This window comes from Salvia miltiorrhiza, chromosome 8 (assembly GCF_028751815.1).
Source record: "Salvia miltiorrhiza cultivar Shanhuang (shh) chromosome 8, IMPLAD_Smil_shh, whole genome shotgun sequence".
NCBI classification, from domain to species: Eukaryota; Viridiplantae; Streptophyta; class Magnoliopsida; order Lamiales; family Lamiaceae; genus Salvia; species Salvia miltiorrhiza.
In genome coordinates this window covers 43,350,143-43,366,033 of record NC_080394.1, presented here as the reverse complement: position 1 = coordinate 43,366,033, position 15,891 = coordinate 43,350,143, and the positions used below count along the sequence as shown (strand labels likewise).

General features: G+C 41.7%; 1 protein-coding gene across 1 annotated transcript; it reads left to right on the top strand.

The window, feature by feature from the left end:
- The first annotated feature begins 14,503 nt into the window (after nt 1–14,503).
- Nucleotides 14,504–15,226, top strand: LOC130998510 (uncharacterized). Its single transcript, XM_057923926.1, has one exon. The coding sequence runs from the start codon at nt 14,504–14,506 to the stop codon at nt 15,224–15,226; it is 723 nt and encodes a 240-aa protein (XP_057779909.1).
- Nucleotides 15,227–15,891: the final 665 nt, after the last annotated feature.

Below are 15,891 nucleotides of genomic sequence, written 5' to 3'. Positions count from 1 at the left end.
GATAAAAAAAATAACTAATGAAGCCAAGCCTCCACAACATATATAGTACTATACTATATATGTTGTGGAGGCTTGACTTCATTAGTTATTTTTTTTATCATTGTAACATAGTTAATAAAATATTATAATTGAAGTTAACTTGATTTTAAATTTCTAATTATTTAATATTATTAGTTGGTCCCCTACCAAGCTTTTAGGCTATATAGCAACAATTAATAATTTAAAAAAACTATGAAAAATATTAAATATGATCATCCCTAAGAATGTATTTGGTAAACAAGAAGAATTAGCTGCCAATATATAAATAAATAAGTGATAAAAAAATGATGGCTAAATACTCGTTCCGTCCCACTAAAAATATGATTTACTTTTTTTTGACACATAGATTAAGGAGAAGATGTAAATTGGATAATAGTGATAGGGCCTATAACTTTTTAAGAGTAAAATATTGTCTTCTATAAAAATGAGTCATTTAAACGGAACAACTCAATGAAAAGTGAGTCAAAATTAATGGAACAAGGAAAATATATTTTTTCTTAACACGTAATAAAGTACCAAAATTTTGACATTATAAATACAAGTACTTTTTTGAGTTTATTGATAAACTTTTATTTGGGTAGGAAACAAACTTCTTTTATTGAAATAATCAACTTGCACGTTCCAGTATAATATGAAATCTTTATTTGTAAAAAGATATAATATGAACTATTACGATTACCTTAATTAAAATAAAGAATGCTGCCCTTGTCTCGACAAAAAAGAATGTTATGAAACATTATTATGTAATAAATGACCCAACTACAATCTTTTCTTTTCTGAATTATTTCAACTCTATAATATTGACAATTTTTCCTTTCTTATATATTTCTATGAAGTTGATGTATTGTCAATTGTATTATAAATTTGCAATAAATGATCCAAGTGACAACCTTTCCCTTTATATATTTCTATAAAGTTGATATATTGTCAAATTTATTATATAGTTGTTCTTACATCTAACTAGAAGCCTAGAAATATACTTCTCGTCCTATAAAAAATACTCCCTCCTATTCATTATATATGTCGTCCTTAGCTATTACACATAAATTAATAAAATATTATTTTACCAAAATTAACCTCAATTAATGCTAATTAATCTATAATAAGATACACGATCTCAATTTCAATTCTTTCACTGTACGCCATTGTTGGGAACCTTGTGGAATATCCTAACCCTTGTTTTGATGATACCAAAATTCATAGGACTAAATTGTAATAGACCAGAATTGTTTTGAACTCAAGTGTTAGAGTTCGTTTCTAGTTTAGCTTGCGGTGTCGAAGACTGAAGACTGAAGAACGAAGGACTGAAGACTGAAGACTGCAGATACCAACTGAAGTATCAGTTGAAGACTGATTACTTAAAGCGCGCAAAGGACTGATACTAAAGTCAAGTATCAGTTGAACATTCCTCCTAGGACTGATCTTCCAACGTTCAGCGAAAGCCACGTACTCACAAAGTACAGCCGCATTAAATGCAAAGATCTCAGGATCTTATCTCTGCAGAGGTCATTCCTATCTGGTGGTTACTTTCAGAGACGTCACATCTCATGTCCATCAAAGAGAGCCGTTTCCACCCAGACAAGGAACCTCGAAGATTGAAGCCTCAGCCCAAATTCGAATTGCTCTCCAACGGAAGAAATCTTGAGGACGATTTACGCCAACGGATCTATTCAAGAGTTCTCCTACAAATAGCGCTCGAGGATCACTTCAACCTTCACCGATTCAACAACATAAGCTGAAGCTCTGCCGAAATTGCTACTCAGCCTTAAGCTTAAACTCCCCAAAGCTTGAATCGAAGAAGAGAATTCCAAAGCCAAAATCAGTCACTGCTGATTACATACATTCTCTTAGACCCTAGGCATATATCTGTTTACCCAGAAGCCAAAGGTCAAACTTGCTTCAAAGAACTTGTTCTTTGTAAGTATAGTTGGCACTCGTTCAAACCTCCCCCCATAAGAGTGTTTTGAGTGATTCGGAGGTCAGAAGGGTTTTCTGACTCTAAGAGTCTTAGCACGGGTTGTGTTAAGCAAGGGAAATCTGACGCGAGTGAAGCGTGGGTACTGGAGAAGGGTTTTCTTCAGTGTACGGTTGTGTGCACCCGACAAGCACATGATTCGGTTTGCAGTGCACCTGTTAAACACTTGCGGAGTGGATTGTTGGTCTGATCAACCAACCGTGGATGTAGGAAAGGGTTTTTCCGAACCACGTAAAAGTCTTTGTGTTGTTTACAGCTTTCAGTTTTACATTCTTACTTGTGTTATTTCAATTGATAAAACTGAACACTAACTAACTGCAAAGAGAAACCATAACCAACAACTTGCTCCACTGAGGCTATTTCGAAACTAAGTTTAATTTCCGCTGCGTACGATATCAGTCTGACTGATCTATCTTCTGATAGTTAGGAAGAGTGTTATCATCTCTGTTTTAGCAAACGCGACTGAAGCCCTTACTTGCGTCAGTTAAGTTCCAGCAACTTAACTGATAACTCTTTACTGAAGAGCTTTCAGTATCAGTCGTCAACCCTGTTTGGTCAAAACTGATTTCAGTAAAACAGGCGTCTTTGTTTGCATGCAAAGTTTCGTTTTGATCTCTGACTGAGATCCCTCTGATTGAGGATTGATTGAAAAATAGCACATAGGTGTATTCCCCCTCCCCCATACACCTATTCGAGACCCTCAGGACCTAACAATTGGTATCGGAGCAGGTTTTTCGCAAGAACTACCTGTATCTGACTAGGTTCTAACTGAACTAGATCCTTTTTCTTAAAGGTCTCGAAAAAGTTCTCTCTTTCTTTTTGTGCTTGCTATCTGTTCTATCTGCTGTTGTATGTTCTCTCTTTTTTGATGGAGACTAACCACAGCAGATTATCTTCTCTACCTATGTTTAGTATTGAAAAATACGACATATGGAAGTTTCGGCTTGAAAGCTTCCTCACCGCCCAACATTGCCGAATGTGGGAAGTCATCACCAGCGGACCAATCACCATCACCGAAACTGTCAAAAGGGTTCCTGTTGATCCACAACAAGATCCTTACTATGAGGTCCAGCCCAAGCAAAAAAGCAGACTTCACCACCGAAGAAAGGAAGCAAGATGAGCTAGACAACCTCGCCAAAAGCATCATCTCCGGCACCGTTCCCGACAAGCATGTCATGAAGATCATCAAGTGCGGAATTGCGAAGGAGATGTGGGACATCCTGGAAAGAATGTGCGTAGGTTCCGAGAAAATCAAGGAGAATAAGCTATCTATAACTTGTCAGAAGTTCGACTCCTTCCTCATGCTCAAGAATGAATCTGTCGAGGAAATGGAACTTAGATTCAACTAAATTTTGAATGAAGTTCAATCCATTTCTAAAGACAAATACACTCAACGAGAAATCAACCTGAAGATTCTTCGAGCACTGCCACGTGGAGAATGGCAGATCTACTCAGTCGCTCATCAGCATAAGCCAGGATTCAGTCAGCTCCCGATAAACAAGCTTTTCTCCGATCTCATGGCAAATGAGTTCGACCTTCTGAGAAATCTTGGAAACAAGAAGGCTGGAGGATCAGACAAAGATGGTCCATCAACCTCAAGAGGAGTTGCACTGAAGGCCTCAACAAGAGAAGGCAAGAAGCAGATCAAGGAACCAACGAAACTCAACCCAGAGGACTTCTTCAGTCAATATGCATTGTTGACTGAAAGATTCAACAAGATGGAGTCCAAGTTCCGGAAGTACAGAAGGTTCCACAAGCAGCACTACAAAGGAAATAAAAGAGAAAGCAACCCCAGACATTCCACAGATCGAAGCGGAGAAAGGAAGTCAGCCGCTTACGACATCAAAGACATGGAATGTTTTGGATGTAGAAAGAAAGGGCACTTTCGACATGAATGCCCTGATTTGACTCAAGCTGAGCGCAGAGAACTGAGAGCTAAGAAAGATCGCAACTTTTCGAAGAAGAAAGCGATGGTTGCTGACGATGCTGATTCTTCCAAAGACACATCAGAATCATCCGACTTCGACAGTTCCAGCTCAGACGATGAGAGTCGAGCCCTGATGGCCAATGAATCAGAAAGCATGGCTGACAACAGCTACGACAATGGAATGAATGGCTCAGAGGTAATCTCTCACTCAAAAACTCCTTATACTGATAACTTCCTGATGCTTTCAGGAGACCACTCAGAATCTGGAGATAGCTCATCCGATGAAACTGACGAGTTTGATCAGCTCATGACTGATCACTGTCAGTTGAGGAAAATGTTCGAAGATCTCCTCAAGCAGAATTAGAAATTGGACAAGGAGATCAATGATGAACGAGCTAAGAATCAGACAATCATCTACTTTCCGGATGAAACTTGTCTTGATCAGCTAATCATGGAGAACAACCGACTGGAAGAAAAGCTCAGAAACTCCAACTCAGAATGTGAGAAAGCATCTCATGAGATCAAGAGGCTCAATCACAAGCTGGAAGAAACAGTCAAGAACTGCATGATGCAGTCACCCATGATGAGCAACTTTCCATTGAAAGGCCTTGTTAAAAGCATTGTAGGAAAGGTTGCAGCTGACAAAGGAAAGAAGATCATGATCATTTCAAAGGACGATCCTTCTGAAATCACAACATCAGAAGAATCAAGAGATCATGATATGGATGAAGTTCGCAAGCGCAGACTGATGGCTAGATCAAATGTTCCACCTCCACGGAGCTATAGACGAGCAAAGGAGGCCCCCAACCAGATCATCTTACTGAGAAGACTGGAAAGCAGATTTTAGTCAAAGATCGGGGAAGGAACATTAGGAATCAAGAAGAATCTTCCTCACCAATCCAGGGGAAAGAAAGGCCACGACAGTCAGAGACTGACATCAGTTCAGTTTCAGAAGGAACAACATCCATGGAGACCAAACACGGCTGAGTCCAGACGAGCTAGGCGACATCCACAACGACAAGCAACTGGACGTCAGACAAGTCTCCATAAGTCTACAAAGACTCGAGTATCTCAAGAAAGATACTTCGCCGAGCAAAGAAGACCTCAACCACTCATCAGACAGAATTGCTAAAAGAGTGAGGCCTTCAAAGGAATTTCTCAACAGAAGAATGCTCATGTGCCAACTGAAGCACCAACAACGTCAATCAGACAATCAACAAAGCGCAAGAGATCAGCCAGACCAATTCTGAAGCAGATATGGGTTCCAAAGGGAACTCGAACTAACATCGAAGGGCCCAAAGCTTGATTGGGTGCCTGAAGCTACTCTTCCTTGCAGGTCAATGTCAGGAAACACAAAAAGAAGGAAGCGGTTAAAGCTTTAATCAGAACATGGTGTCTGGATAGTGGCTGCTCGAAGCACATGACGGGCTATAAAGAATATCTGTCTCAGTACGTTGAGAAAGCTGGATCGAAAGTTGCATTCGGAGACAACTCAATCGGAGAAACAAAAGGCTACGGTGTGCTCATAATGGGTAACGCCAGTATCAGTAATGTTAGCTTTGTTTCTGGTCTTAAACATAACTTGTTGTCTGTGAGTCAATTTTGTGACAGCGGTTTCACAGTGAAAATCAAGAAAGATGAATTCACTGTTAGAAACAATCAAAAGAAGGTGGTTCTGAAAGGATTCAGACAAAGGAGTCTCTACGTCGTTTCTTGGAAAGACAGCCCACCAGAAACCTGCCTCATCAGCAAGAACAGCTCGGAACTCAACTGGCTGTGGCACAAGAGACTCAACCATCTCAACTTCAAGACGATCAACAAACTTGCTAAACATCAACTGGTAGAAGGTCTTCCTTCTATTGTGTTTCAGAAGAAGCAAGAATGTGAAGCATGCCAAAGAGGAAAGCAGACACGGATGTCATTTAAGTCAAAGTCAGGACACTCCTCTGAAAGGGTTCTGCATCTACTTCACATGGATCTGTTTGGCCCGATCACTCCAAGAAGCTACAATGGTAGGAAGTACACCTTAGTAGTTGTGGGTGATTATTCACGATATACTTGGGTTATTTTCTATTCAAGAAGAAAGAGACGCTGGAGGAACTGCCAAAGTTGCTGAGAAGACTGAGCATTGAAAATGAAGTCAACATCATCAGCATCAGATCATATTGTGGGACTGAGTTCCTCAATACTGTCATTCGTGAGTATTGTGATGAACAAGGAATCAGTCATCAAACGTCTGCAGCAAGAACTCCACAGCAGAACGGAGTTGCAGAAAGAAGAAACCGGTCTTTGAAGGAAGCAGCAAGGACTATGCTAGCCGAATCAAAACTCCCCTTGAAGTTTTGGGCCGAAGCAGTCAACAACGCATGCTACACGCAGAATCGCTCCTTCCTCACTCAGAGACATGGAAAAACTCCATACGAGCTATGGAAGAACAGAAAGCCTTCGATTGCCTACTTTCATGCTTTCGGTTCTAAGTGCTTCATCCACATCAATGAAAAGAAGAGGTTAAACACTTTCGATAGCAAGGCTGATCCAGGAGTCTTCCTTGGATACTCTGGAACAGAACGTTCAAGCAAAGCATATCGAGTGTTTAACTCTCAAACTCTTTGTGTTGAAGAAACACCTCATGTGATCTTTGATGAGTCTACAGATAATTTCAGGGAACAAGAAGCTGAAAAGTGTGTCCAAAACACTGAAGGTTCCAAAGCTGAAATCCACAACACCGAGCCCTCTATTGTCTTGGTGTGGGGACCAGGCAAAGATGAAGATACTGAGATGCTTTAGTATCAGAAGATCAACCAAAGGTCTGAAGTTCAGACTGGAGCCAATGCAGATGGCATCAGTCAAGGGGGAACTCTAGTTGCTGAAGATCGAGTTGAACGTGGTGAAGCAGATCCAGCTCAACTCTCCCCTGCTCCAGAAGGTGCTCAACACCTCAGAACTATTCTGACCGAAGAAGCCCCACCATCTCCAGAAGAGATCAAGAAGTATCGAAGATGGTTTGAACTCCACTCAAAGGAGAACATCATTGGAGAACCATCAGATGGCGTCAAGACTCGGAGATCAATGTGCAACCTCGTCTTCGACATCAACCAGAACTGCATCAACGAAGATAAGATTTTCAGCTGTTTCTTATCATCTATAGAGCCCAAGGATATTGAAGAAGCTCTGAAGTCTACTCATTGGGTCATCGCAATGCTAGAAGAACTAAATGAATTCAACCGGAATTCAGTTTGGGAGCTTGTGGATCGACCAGATGATGCTAAGGTAATTGGCTTGAAATGGATTTTCAAGAACAAGGAAGACGAAGAAGAAAACATTGTGAGAAACAAAGCAAGGCTTGTAGCTAAAGGATACAGTCAAGAAGAAGGAATCGACTACGACGACACGTTCGCTCCAGTTGCCAGATTGAAAGCAGTCAGACTCTTCTTAGCCTTCGCAGCTCACAAAGGTTTCACGGTACACCAAATGGATGTCAAGTGTGCATTTCTCAATGGAGTGCTCACAGATGAAGTCTATGTAGAACAACCTCCTGGGTTTGAGGTTGCTGGACCAGAAAAGGTGTACAAGCTAAAGAAAGCGCTCTATGGATTGAAGCAAGCACCAAGAGCATGGTATGATACTCTCTCGGAGTATCTTATTGAACAAGGTTTCAAGAAAGGATCTGTGGACAGAACTCTGTTCACTCTCAGTCAATATGCTCTGTTGACTAAGAGGCTCAACAAGATGGAATCCAGATTTAGGAAGTATAAGAAGTTCCACAAGAGAAACTTCAGAGGAAAAGAGAAGGAGCACACGTTATGGTCTTCAAGAGACAGAGCTGAAGAGAGAAGACCTTCATCAACTGATATGAAGGATGTTGAGTGCTTTGGATGTGGAAAGAATGGCCAGTACAGAACCGAATGCCCGGAGCTCTCACATTCAGAAAAGAGGGCTCTTCGTGCAAAAAGAGACAAGACTCGAGAAAAAGATGGCGATGGTAGCCGATGATGCAGAAGACTCAAATTCCTCGACTAAATCAGACTCAAGCAACTCAACGAGTACAAACGATGAGTGTCAGGCTCTGATGGCAAAAGACATCGAGAGTGTAGCTGACAACAAAGCCAACAGCTACAACAAAAGCTTCATTTGAAACCACCAGACTGAAACTAAAGATGGAACAGTGGGTACAAAATTGCATGGAAAATTCTCCACTAATGAAGTTGTTTCCTTCAACATCACTCATTCAGAGTATTGGGGTAAAACCAACTGCGGAAGAAAAGCAAAAAGGGGTGGAGATCGTAGATGCAACTGAAGAATCAAATGACGACACTCCAGTCAAATCAGTTGACTATGCTGCAGAAAAAGAAAGAAAAAGAAGAATGATGTCACATAGGAATGTTCCTCCTCCCAAACATTATGGGAAACCAACGGGCAAATAGTAGAAGGAACAGAAACTGATGGCCAATAATCCAAGCTATCAGGAGAAAAGAAATGAAGGCCCCTCCAGACAAAATCATCATCAGTCAAGGCCTCTAAAGAAGCAGAACCTCCGTCACAAATCTAGGGGGAACCAATATAACAAGAAACTGAATCATATTCAGTTTGTACGTGAGCAACAACCGTGAAGACAAAGCAACCATCCATCCAGACCACATCAATCACAATCAAACTATCATCAGTATGAATTTCATCAGTCTCAGTAAAGACAACATCAATCATTTGCTCATCAGTTCAGGCCCAGACATCATCCGCAATACCCAACTTCAGTATATCAAAGAAGATGTGATACTGAAAGGAAGAGATCTCGAGTCTACCCCAGAACAGACAACAAGAAGATGACATTTGATGCCAGAAGGACATCAATACAGGCTGAAGAAAGAATGACTTCAGTCAAGAAGCCTTACATCCGCAAAGCAGCATCTCTTCCACGTTCAATCAAACAGATTTGGGTTCCTAAAGGAATTAAAAACTAACCAGCAAGGACCCAAAAATTGATTGGGTGCCTAAAATACTTCTTTCTTGTAGGGTAAATCCAAAACACACAACAAAAAGAAGGAAGAAGTAAAGCCATCAACGAATATTTGGTACTTGGACAGTGGATGTTCAAAGCACATGACTGGATACAAACAATATCTAACCCAGTATGTGAAAAAGGCCGGATCCGAAGTCGCTTTTGGGGATAACTCACTTGGAGAAACAAAAGGTTATGACGTGCTAAACATGGGTAACGCATGTATCTCAAATGTTAGCTATATTTCTGGACTAAAATACAATATTTTGTCTGTGAGCCAATTTTGTGACAGCGGATACTCTGTGAAGATCAAGAAACATGAATTCACAGTGAAGGACATCAAGAAGAAGATGGTGCTAAAAGGTTTCAGACAAGGAAACTTTATGCGGTTTCCAAGGAAGACAGTCCACCTGAAACTTATCTTATCAGCAAGAACCATACCGAACTTAACTCTATATGGCATCGGAGGCTCAACCATCTCAACTTCAAAACGATCAACAAGCTGGCTAAACATCAACTGGTGGAAGGACTACCTCAGATAGTCTTCCAAAAGAAACAGGAGTGTGAAGCGTGTCAAAGAAGAAAGCAGACCAAAGCTTCATTCAAATCTAAGACCGGACATTTCTCAGAGTGCATCCTTCAATTACTCCACTTAGATCTTTTCGGCCATGTGTCTCCCGAAAGATATCACGACAGAAAATATGCTCTAGTGGTTGTCGATGATTTCTCACGATACACTTGGGTTATTTTCATGCATAAAAAGAGCGAGACACTAAAGGAGCTGCCGAAACTGATGAAGAGACTCAACAATGAGAAGCAATCTGACATCACCAGTATCAGTTCAGATAGAGGGACTGAATTCATCAACGTAGAAATCAAGGCGTACTGCGAAGAACGTGGAATCAGTCATCAAACCTCTGTAGCAAGGACTCCTCAATAGAACAGGGTGGTGGAGTGCCGCATTAGAACACTGAAAGAAATAACATGAACAATGCTTGCAGAATCACAGCTGCCACTAAAGTTCTGGGTGAAAGCAATCAACACTGCGTGCTACATTCAGAACCGTTCATTCTTGACATAAAGACATAAGAAAACTCCATATGAATTATGGAATAATAGGAAGCCAACTATCTCTTATTTTCACGCATTTGGTTCTAGGTGCTACATCCACAACAATGACAAAGAGAAGCTAAGTACCTTCGATAGCAAGGCTGACCTACGAATCTTCCATGGATACTCAAGAATTGAGGAATCTAGCAAAGCATATCGCGTACTTAACTCTCGGACATTGAAAGTGGAAGTAACACCTCATGTTGTTTTTGATGAATCTATTGATGGTCACAGACAACAGGGAATCGGTGAAGGTTCCAAACTGGATGGGACAATCATCGCAGAAAGAAAAGAGATACTAGTGTGGAGTCCAGCTGACGATGAAAATGGTGAAGAAGAACACTCCTTCTGAAAAGGAAAGTGACAGAGCTGACAAGCTTTATCTTTATACAATTCTGGACAAGCCCGCGAACTCTGACCACAACCGTACAGAGCTGAATCGAGCACAGGAGGAGAAGGAGATGGCCCAAAATATTCCAGAATACATGGGCGACTTTTCACGACCCATAATTGAAGCCACCAGCTCTACCATAGTTCTACCCATTGCAGTCCGCAACTACATACTGAAGCCCCATGATGCCAACCTGTTGCCATTGTAATATGGGCTGCCGAATGAAGATACGTTGAGCTTTGTTAGAGATTTCTGTACCCAAGTGCAGACGCTCCCACTTCTCAACATCACAGAGGATCAACTAAAGTTGAAGTGCTTCCAATACACACTAAAGGATAGAGCACAGAGTTGGTTGTTGTCTCTGCTGCCAAATTCGATCACTAACTGGAATAAAGCTTGCGAGAAGTTTATGCTCAAATATTATCCAAATCATAAGACGCAGGAGCTTCGTGCTAAGATCATGGATTTCATACAAGGAGCTGATGAGCCTTTTCATGAGGCTTGGGATAGATTTCAGGAGCTTCTACGGCACTGCCCTCATCACCAACTTTCAAAGACGATGGTGATGCAATTTTTCTACGACGGGCTAGTGCAAACTGCCCAATTCATAGTGGACAGCACTACCGGAGGGAACATAGCTCAGAATACAGCGAAGGAAATCAACCAAATCTTCCAAACTGTAGCCGAGAGTTCTCAACAAAAGTTGGTCCGTGGTAAAAGGGTCGAGGCCAGTGCTGTATCACAGAATGGAGATTTACAAAAATAGTTGGCCTCAATTATGCGAGAAGTACAACAGCTCAAGATGAGCAAGATGGAACCTCCCCCTGTGAAGGAATATTAAATTGAATTAACGTTCCGCTTTGCCCGATGATCGTTTCTTGGTTATTATTAATTTATCATACAACGATTAATCTTAAACATGCTCCTATGAATTTAACAGCTGCACATAGGTGTTAGGAATTACTTACTTGTGAAGCGGATGCAGAGATCGTTGATGATTGTGTCGAAAGACTCCAGTTCTGATCTTCTTGACTGTATCCCGCTCAGCTTTCACCGTTGGATGGACAACGAGCTATGAAAGTCCCAAGCTAGAAATCACCCTACACGTTTCCTGCGCCTCCTTAGCTCTCAAAAACCCTAATAATTATCAGTGTCTGTGTCCCGAGAGCTGACAGCTGTATTTTATAATAAAACACAGAGAGTGGGGCGCCAGTTTTAGGGTATGGGCGATTTCTAGCCCTTCTTGGGCTAGGAGACATTGGGCCAGTCCAGGGACCAGATACGATGAATAAAGATGGGCCTCAAATAAATTAATTTATCTATGGTCAGCCCGGACCATAATTAATTTATAAATATCAGTTCATTCCACTAGAGAACCGATATTGACTTACCCCTTTATTGTCGACATTTGAGTCGAGGCTTGTATTTAGACTTATTAAATCCTCGTATTTAAATATCCGACATCCATTAATTAATTAGAGATCTGACAGCTTAAATTAATTAATCTCTTTGTAATCCTTAAGCAGTACCACTCAAACCTTATTATTGCGCCTGAACTTAATCAACCTGCAGGGTTTAACGCAATAAACATTATTGAGCTCCTTAAGGGGATGTCATTAACCTCTATCGGAAACGAGTACTAATACAGATAATCAAATATCATATATTAACCGCTATCACCCAAGATACGGAGTACTGAAGTTACTATATAACTCTCACTCATAGTAAATCAAAGTGATAAACGAATCAACATATATATCTGAAATCTTATTAGTATTAAGATCATATAAGTTACCGAGATCTTGATTCTTCACTTAAGTCAGATAGAAGAATACATCTCACTGTGGTCCTATCAATACGTTATTACGTACCAGTATAGATAAGTAGTCAAGACAAACTACTTCCATCTATCCCGCAGCCTAAACCAATAACTTGTCCTAGAGTTATTTCGACTGTGATTATATATTATATCTCTTAAGGTTATTCCAATTATACGGTCTTCTGTGATCTACAACACACCATATAATCTACTTATATAGAGATAAAGAACATACATATGCAATCATGAACACAATCAGATAGGAGATAAAACAGTGAACACAGGAATCATTGTATACAAGCATAAAACGTTCTTGCTTTCAGTATACAAATCCAACACCCTGTCCCTATGCAGAATGTAGAACCGTGTGGAATATGTGGAGATTTTAGCCATGGAGTTAATCAGTGTCACAGAATGGGCTAGTTCACGACAGAAGGGCAAGCTGAAGTTTACTCTGCGCAAGGATTCTAGAGCAGACCGCAATTCGGGCAGAGTTATAATCAAGGCCAGCAGAATGTCAATGGCGGATGGAGAGGTCAGCAGTCCTATGCACCGAGGTACCAGTAGCACGGGAACTTCTAACCTGCTCAACAAGTTCAGAATGCTCCACAGTACAAAAAGCAACACTCGGGACCTTCTTTAGAGGAGACGATGCAATCGTTCATGGGGATGAGCAAGCAAGCTATGGAGGCTCAGAGTGCGACCATTAAGCGTCTTGAGACTACGGTGGGGCAGCTATCGGGAACTCTGAACCAACTGCAGCAGCAGTAGCATCAGGCTCTGGCTATTACCGCTCTGTCAGAGCAGACAACACCGCCAGCCTACCAGAGCAGACTAGAGCACCAGAGCTGATAAGAGCATCAGTGCTGAGAAGGGTGCAAGAGCTGTCAAGTCTACCAGAGTAGACTAGAGCGCCAGAGCTGATAAGAGCGTTAGAGCTGAGAAGGGTGCCAGAGCTGTCAAGTCTACCAGAGTAGACAAGAGCGCCAGAGCTGAGAAGATCGCCAGAGCTGAAACTTCATAAGTCCATTACGCCATATCGACCACCAAAATGCCCCAGCCCGCCTCTGCCACATGCGATTGTTGATCCAACCCAACCACTACCGAAGCAAGGAGATCCAGGCAGTTTCATTCTTAGTATTGGTTTGGGTAAAGCTGGGGAGGTGCGGCAGTCAATTTGATGCCGTTTGCTATTTTTTAGAAATTGGGTAGGAAGGAAGAGGAGCTGAAGTGCACTAATATGAGACTGCAGCTAGCTGACGGTGCTATTAGCAGCCTCCTTGGACTTTTGGAGGATGTCAAAGTCACGGTGAGAGGAATTAAACTGCTGGCAGACTTTGTGGTACTCGATGCAGGGAAAGTCATTACTGGAGAGAACGACCATCTTGTTCTACTTGGCCAGCCTTTTATGGCTACGACCCAGACTCGCATTGATGTGGGTTTTGGGACTTTGAGTATGGCTGGGTCAGGTAGATCGGTAACATTCTCTGTTTTCGATAACAAACCTGCTATTTCTACTTCTTTAATGCACATCTGTTCTTTTGTTGAGATTTCTGACCATGTATTTATGTAAGCAGAATGAGTTCTAGAACCTAAGACAGACGGCTGGAACAGTGACTCAATATGATAGGGCCTTTAACCAACTGTCGAGATATGATCCACTCTTAGTGGACACTGATGAGAAACGCACGGAGAAATTCAGGAATGGACTGCGCCACGAGATATCAATCTCCCTAGCAAGCCAGGGAGGTCTCACTTATGCACAAACATTGAGCAAGGCTCTCACCATTGAGTCATTGCTACCAAGGGAGAAAGGAAAAGCTCCAGGATAGTCTGAATTTGTGCCACCTCAAGATGGTGGTAAAGGGAAAAGGAAATGGAACGAGGGAACTGGTGGGAACCTTGGGAATGGAAATGGGAAGAAACCATGGGTTGCTAACCAAAATCAGAATCAACGTCAGAACCAACAGCCGCAAGTAATGGGGCGACCACTATGCCCAAGGTGTTAGCGACCTCATTTAGGGGAATGCCTGAAAGGAATGAATATCTGCTACAGTTGCGGGGAAATTATGCATTATGCTTCAGCATGTCCAAAGAAGAACGGAGTAGCACCTCAACAGCAAAACCCTGGAAATCAGCTGCGCCAAAATCAGGGTCCCGGAGGACACCGTGGACAGCCACAGAATGCTAGGGCCTATGCCCTTAACCAAAACCAAGCAGCGGGAAACCAAGGAAACCTGGCAGGTATGATTAATGTTTTCGACGTGCCAGTTATAGCATTGTTTGATGTTGGAGCGTCCCACTCTTTCATTTCACATGCTGCTTGTAAGAGATTAGAGCTGACTCCACAATTGGCTGAGATAACTTTAGATGTTAGCACCCCTGGTGGTGGAAGATTGGCTGCTAAAAACGTTATCTCGAACTTAGAGCTGAACATAGGTGCTGAAACGTTTAAGGCAGATGTGTATGTCATCGCTATGATAGAATTTGACATAATCCTAGGAATGGACTGGCTTACTCAAGCCAATGCTACAATACTGTGTAGTGAGAGAAAGATCTCTTTCCAATCCGCTGGAAAAGAGAAGGCAAGTTTTCATGGTGTAAGAATGGGAGGAAGAGTACCAGTAATTTCAGCGATAAAGGCCACCAAGAAGATAAGGAAGGGAGAATGTCATGTTTTCCTAGTTAGTTTGACAGGAGAACATGTAGCAGATGAAACAATCGAAGAGGTTCCAGTGGTGCGAGATTTCAAAGATATTTTTCCCGAAGAATTACCTGGTATGCCACCAGACCGACAACTAGAATTTGTGATAGATCTAGAACCTGGAGCAGCGCCAGTATCCAAGGCACCATACAGAATGGCTCCGACGGAATTACAAGAATTGAAAGTGCAGCTACAAGAACTGTTGGATCTAGGTTTCATACAGCATAGCGTATCACCATGGGGAGCATCAGTCCTATTCGTCTAGAAGAAAGATGGTTCACTAAAGATGTGTATCGACTATAGGGAATTGAATAAGCTCATGATAAAGAACAGATATCCTCTTCCGAGGATAGACGACTTGTTTGATCAGTTGAAAGGAGTCTGTGTGTTTTCTAAGATTGCCCTAAGTTCTGGTTACCATCAACTCAAGATGAAAGGAGAAGACATCCCAAAGACAACAATTCGAATGCGTTATGGACATTACGAGTTCACAGTGATGCCCTTTGGATTAACGAATGCCCCAGCTATTTTTATGGACCTGGCGAATAGAGTTTTCCATCAGTATCTTGATAGTTTTATCTTAGTATTTATTGACGACATCCTCATATATTCTAAGACTGAAGAACGACATGAAGAATACTTGCACATCGTACTTGAAACCCTGTGTAGTGAGAAATTGGTTGCCAAATTCAGCAAATGCGAGTTTTGGTTGAAGGAAGTGATGTTTCTCGGTCACATCGTGTCAACTGAAGGAATCAAAATGGAGTGGACCCTGCCAGGGTCGAAGCAGTCAAGGAATGGAAGGCACCATCAAACGTCAATGAGATCAGAAGTTTTCTCAGTGTAGCAGGTTACTACAGAAGATTCATCGAAGGATTCTCGAAATTGGCTAGGCCAATGACTCAGCTTTTGAGAAAAAGGGACTAAGTA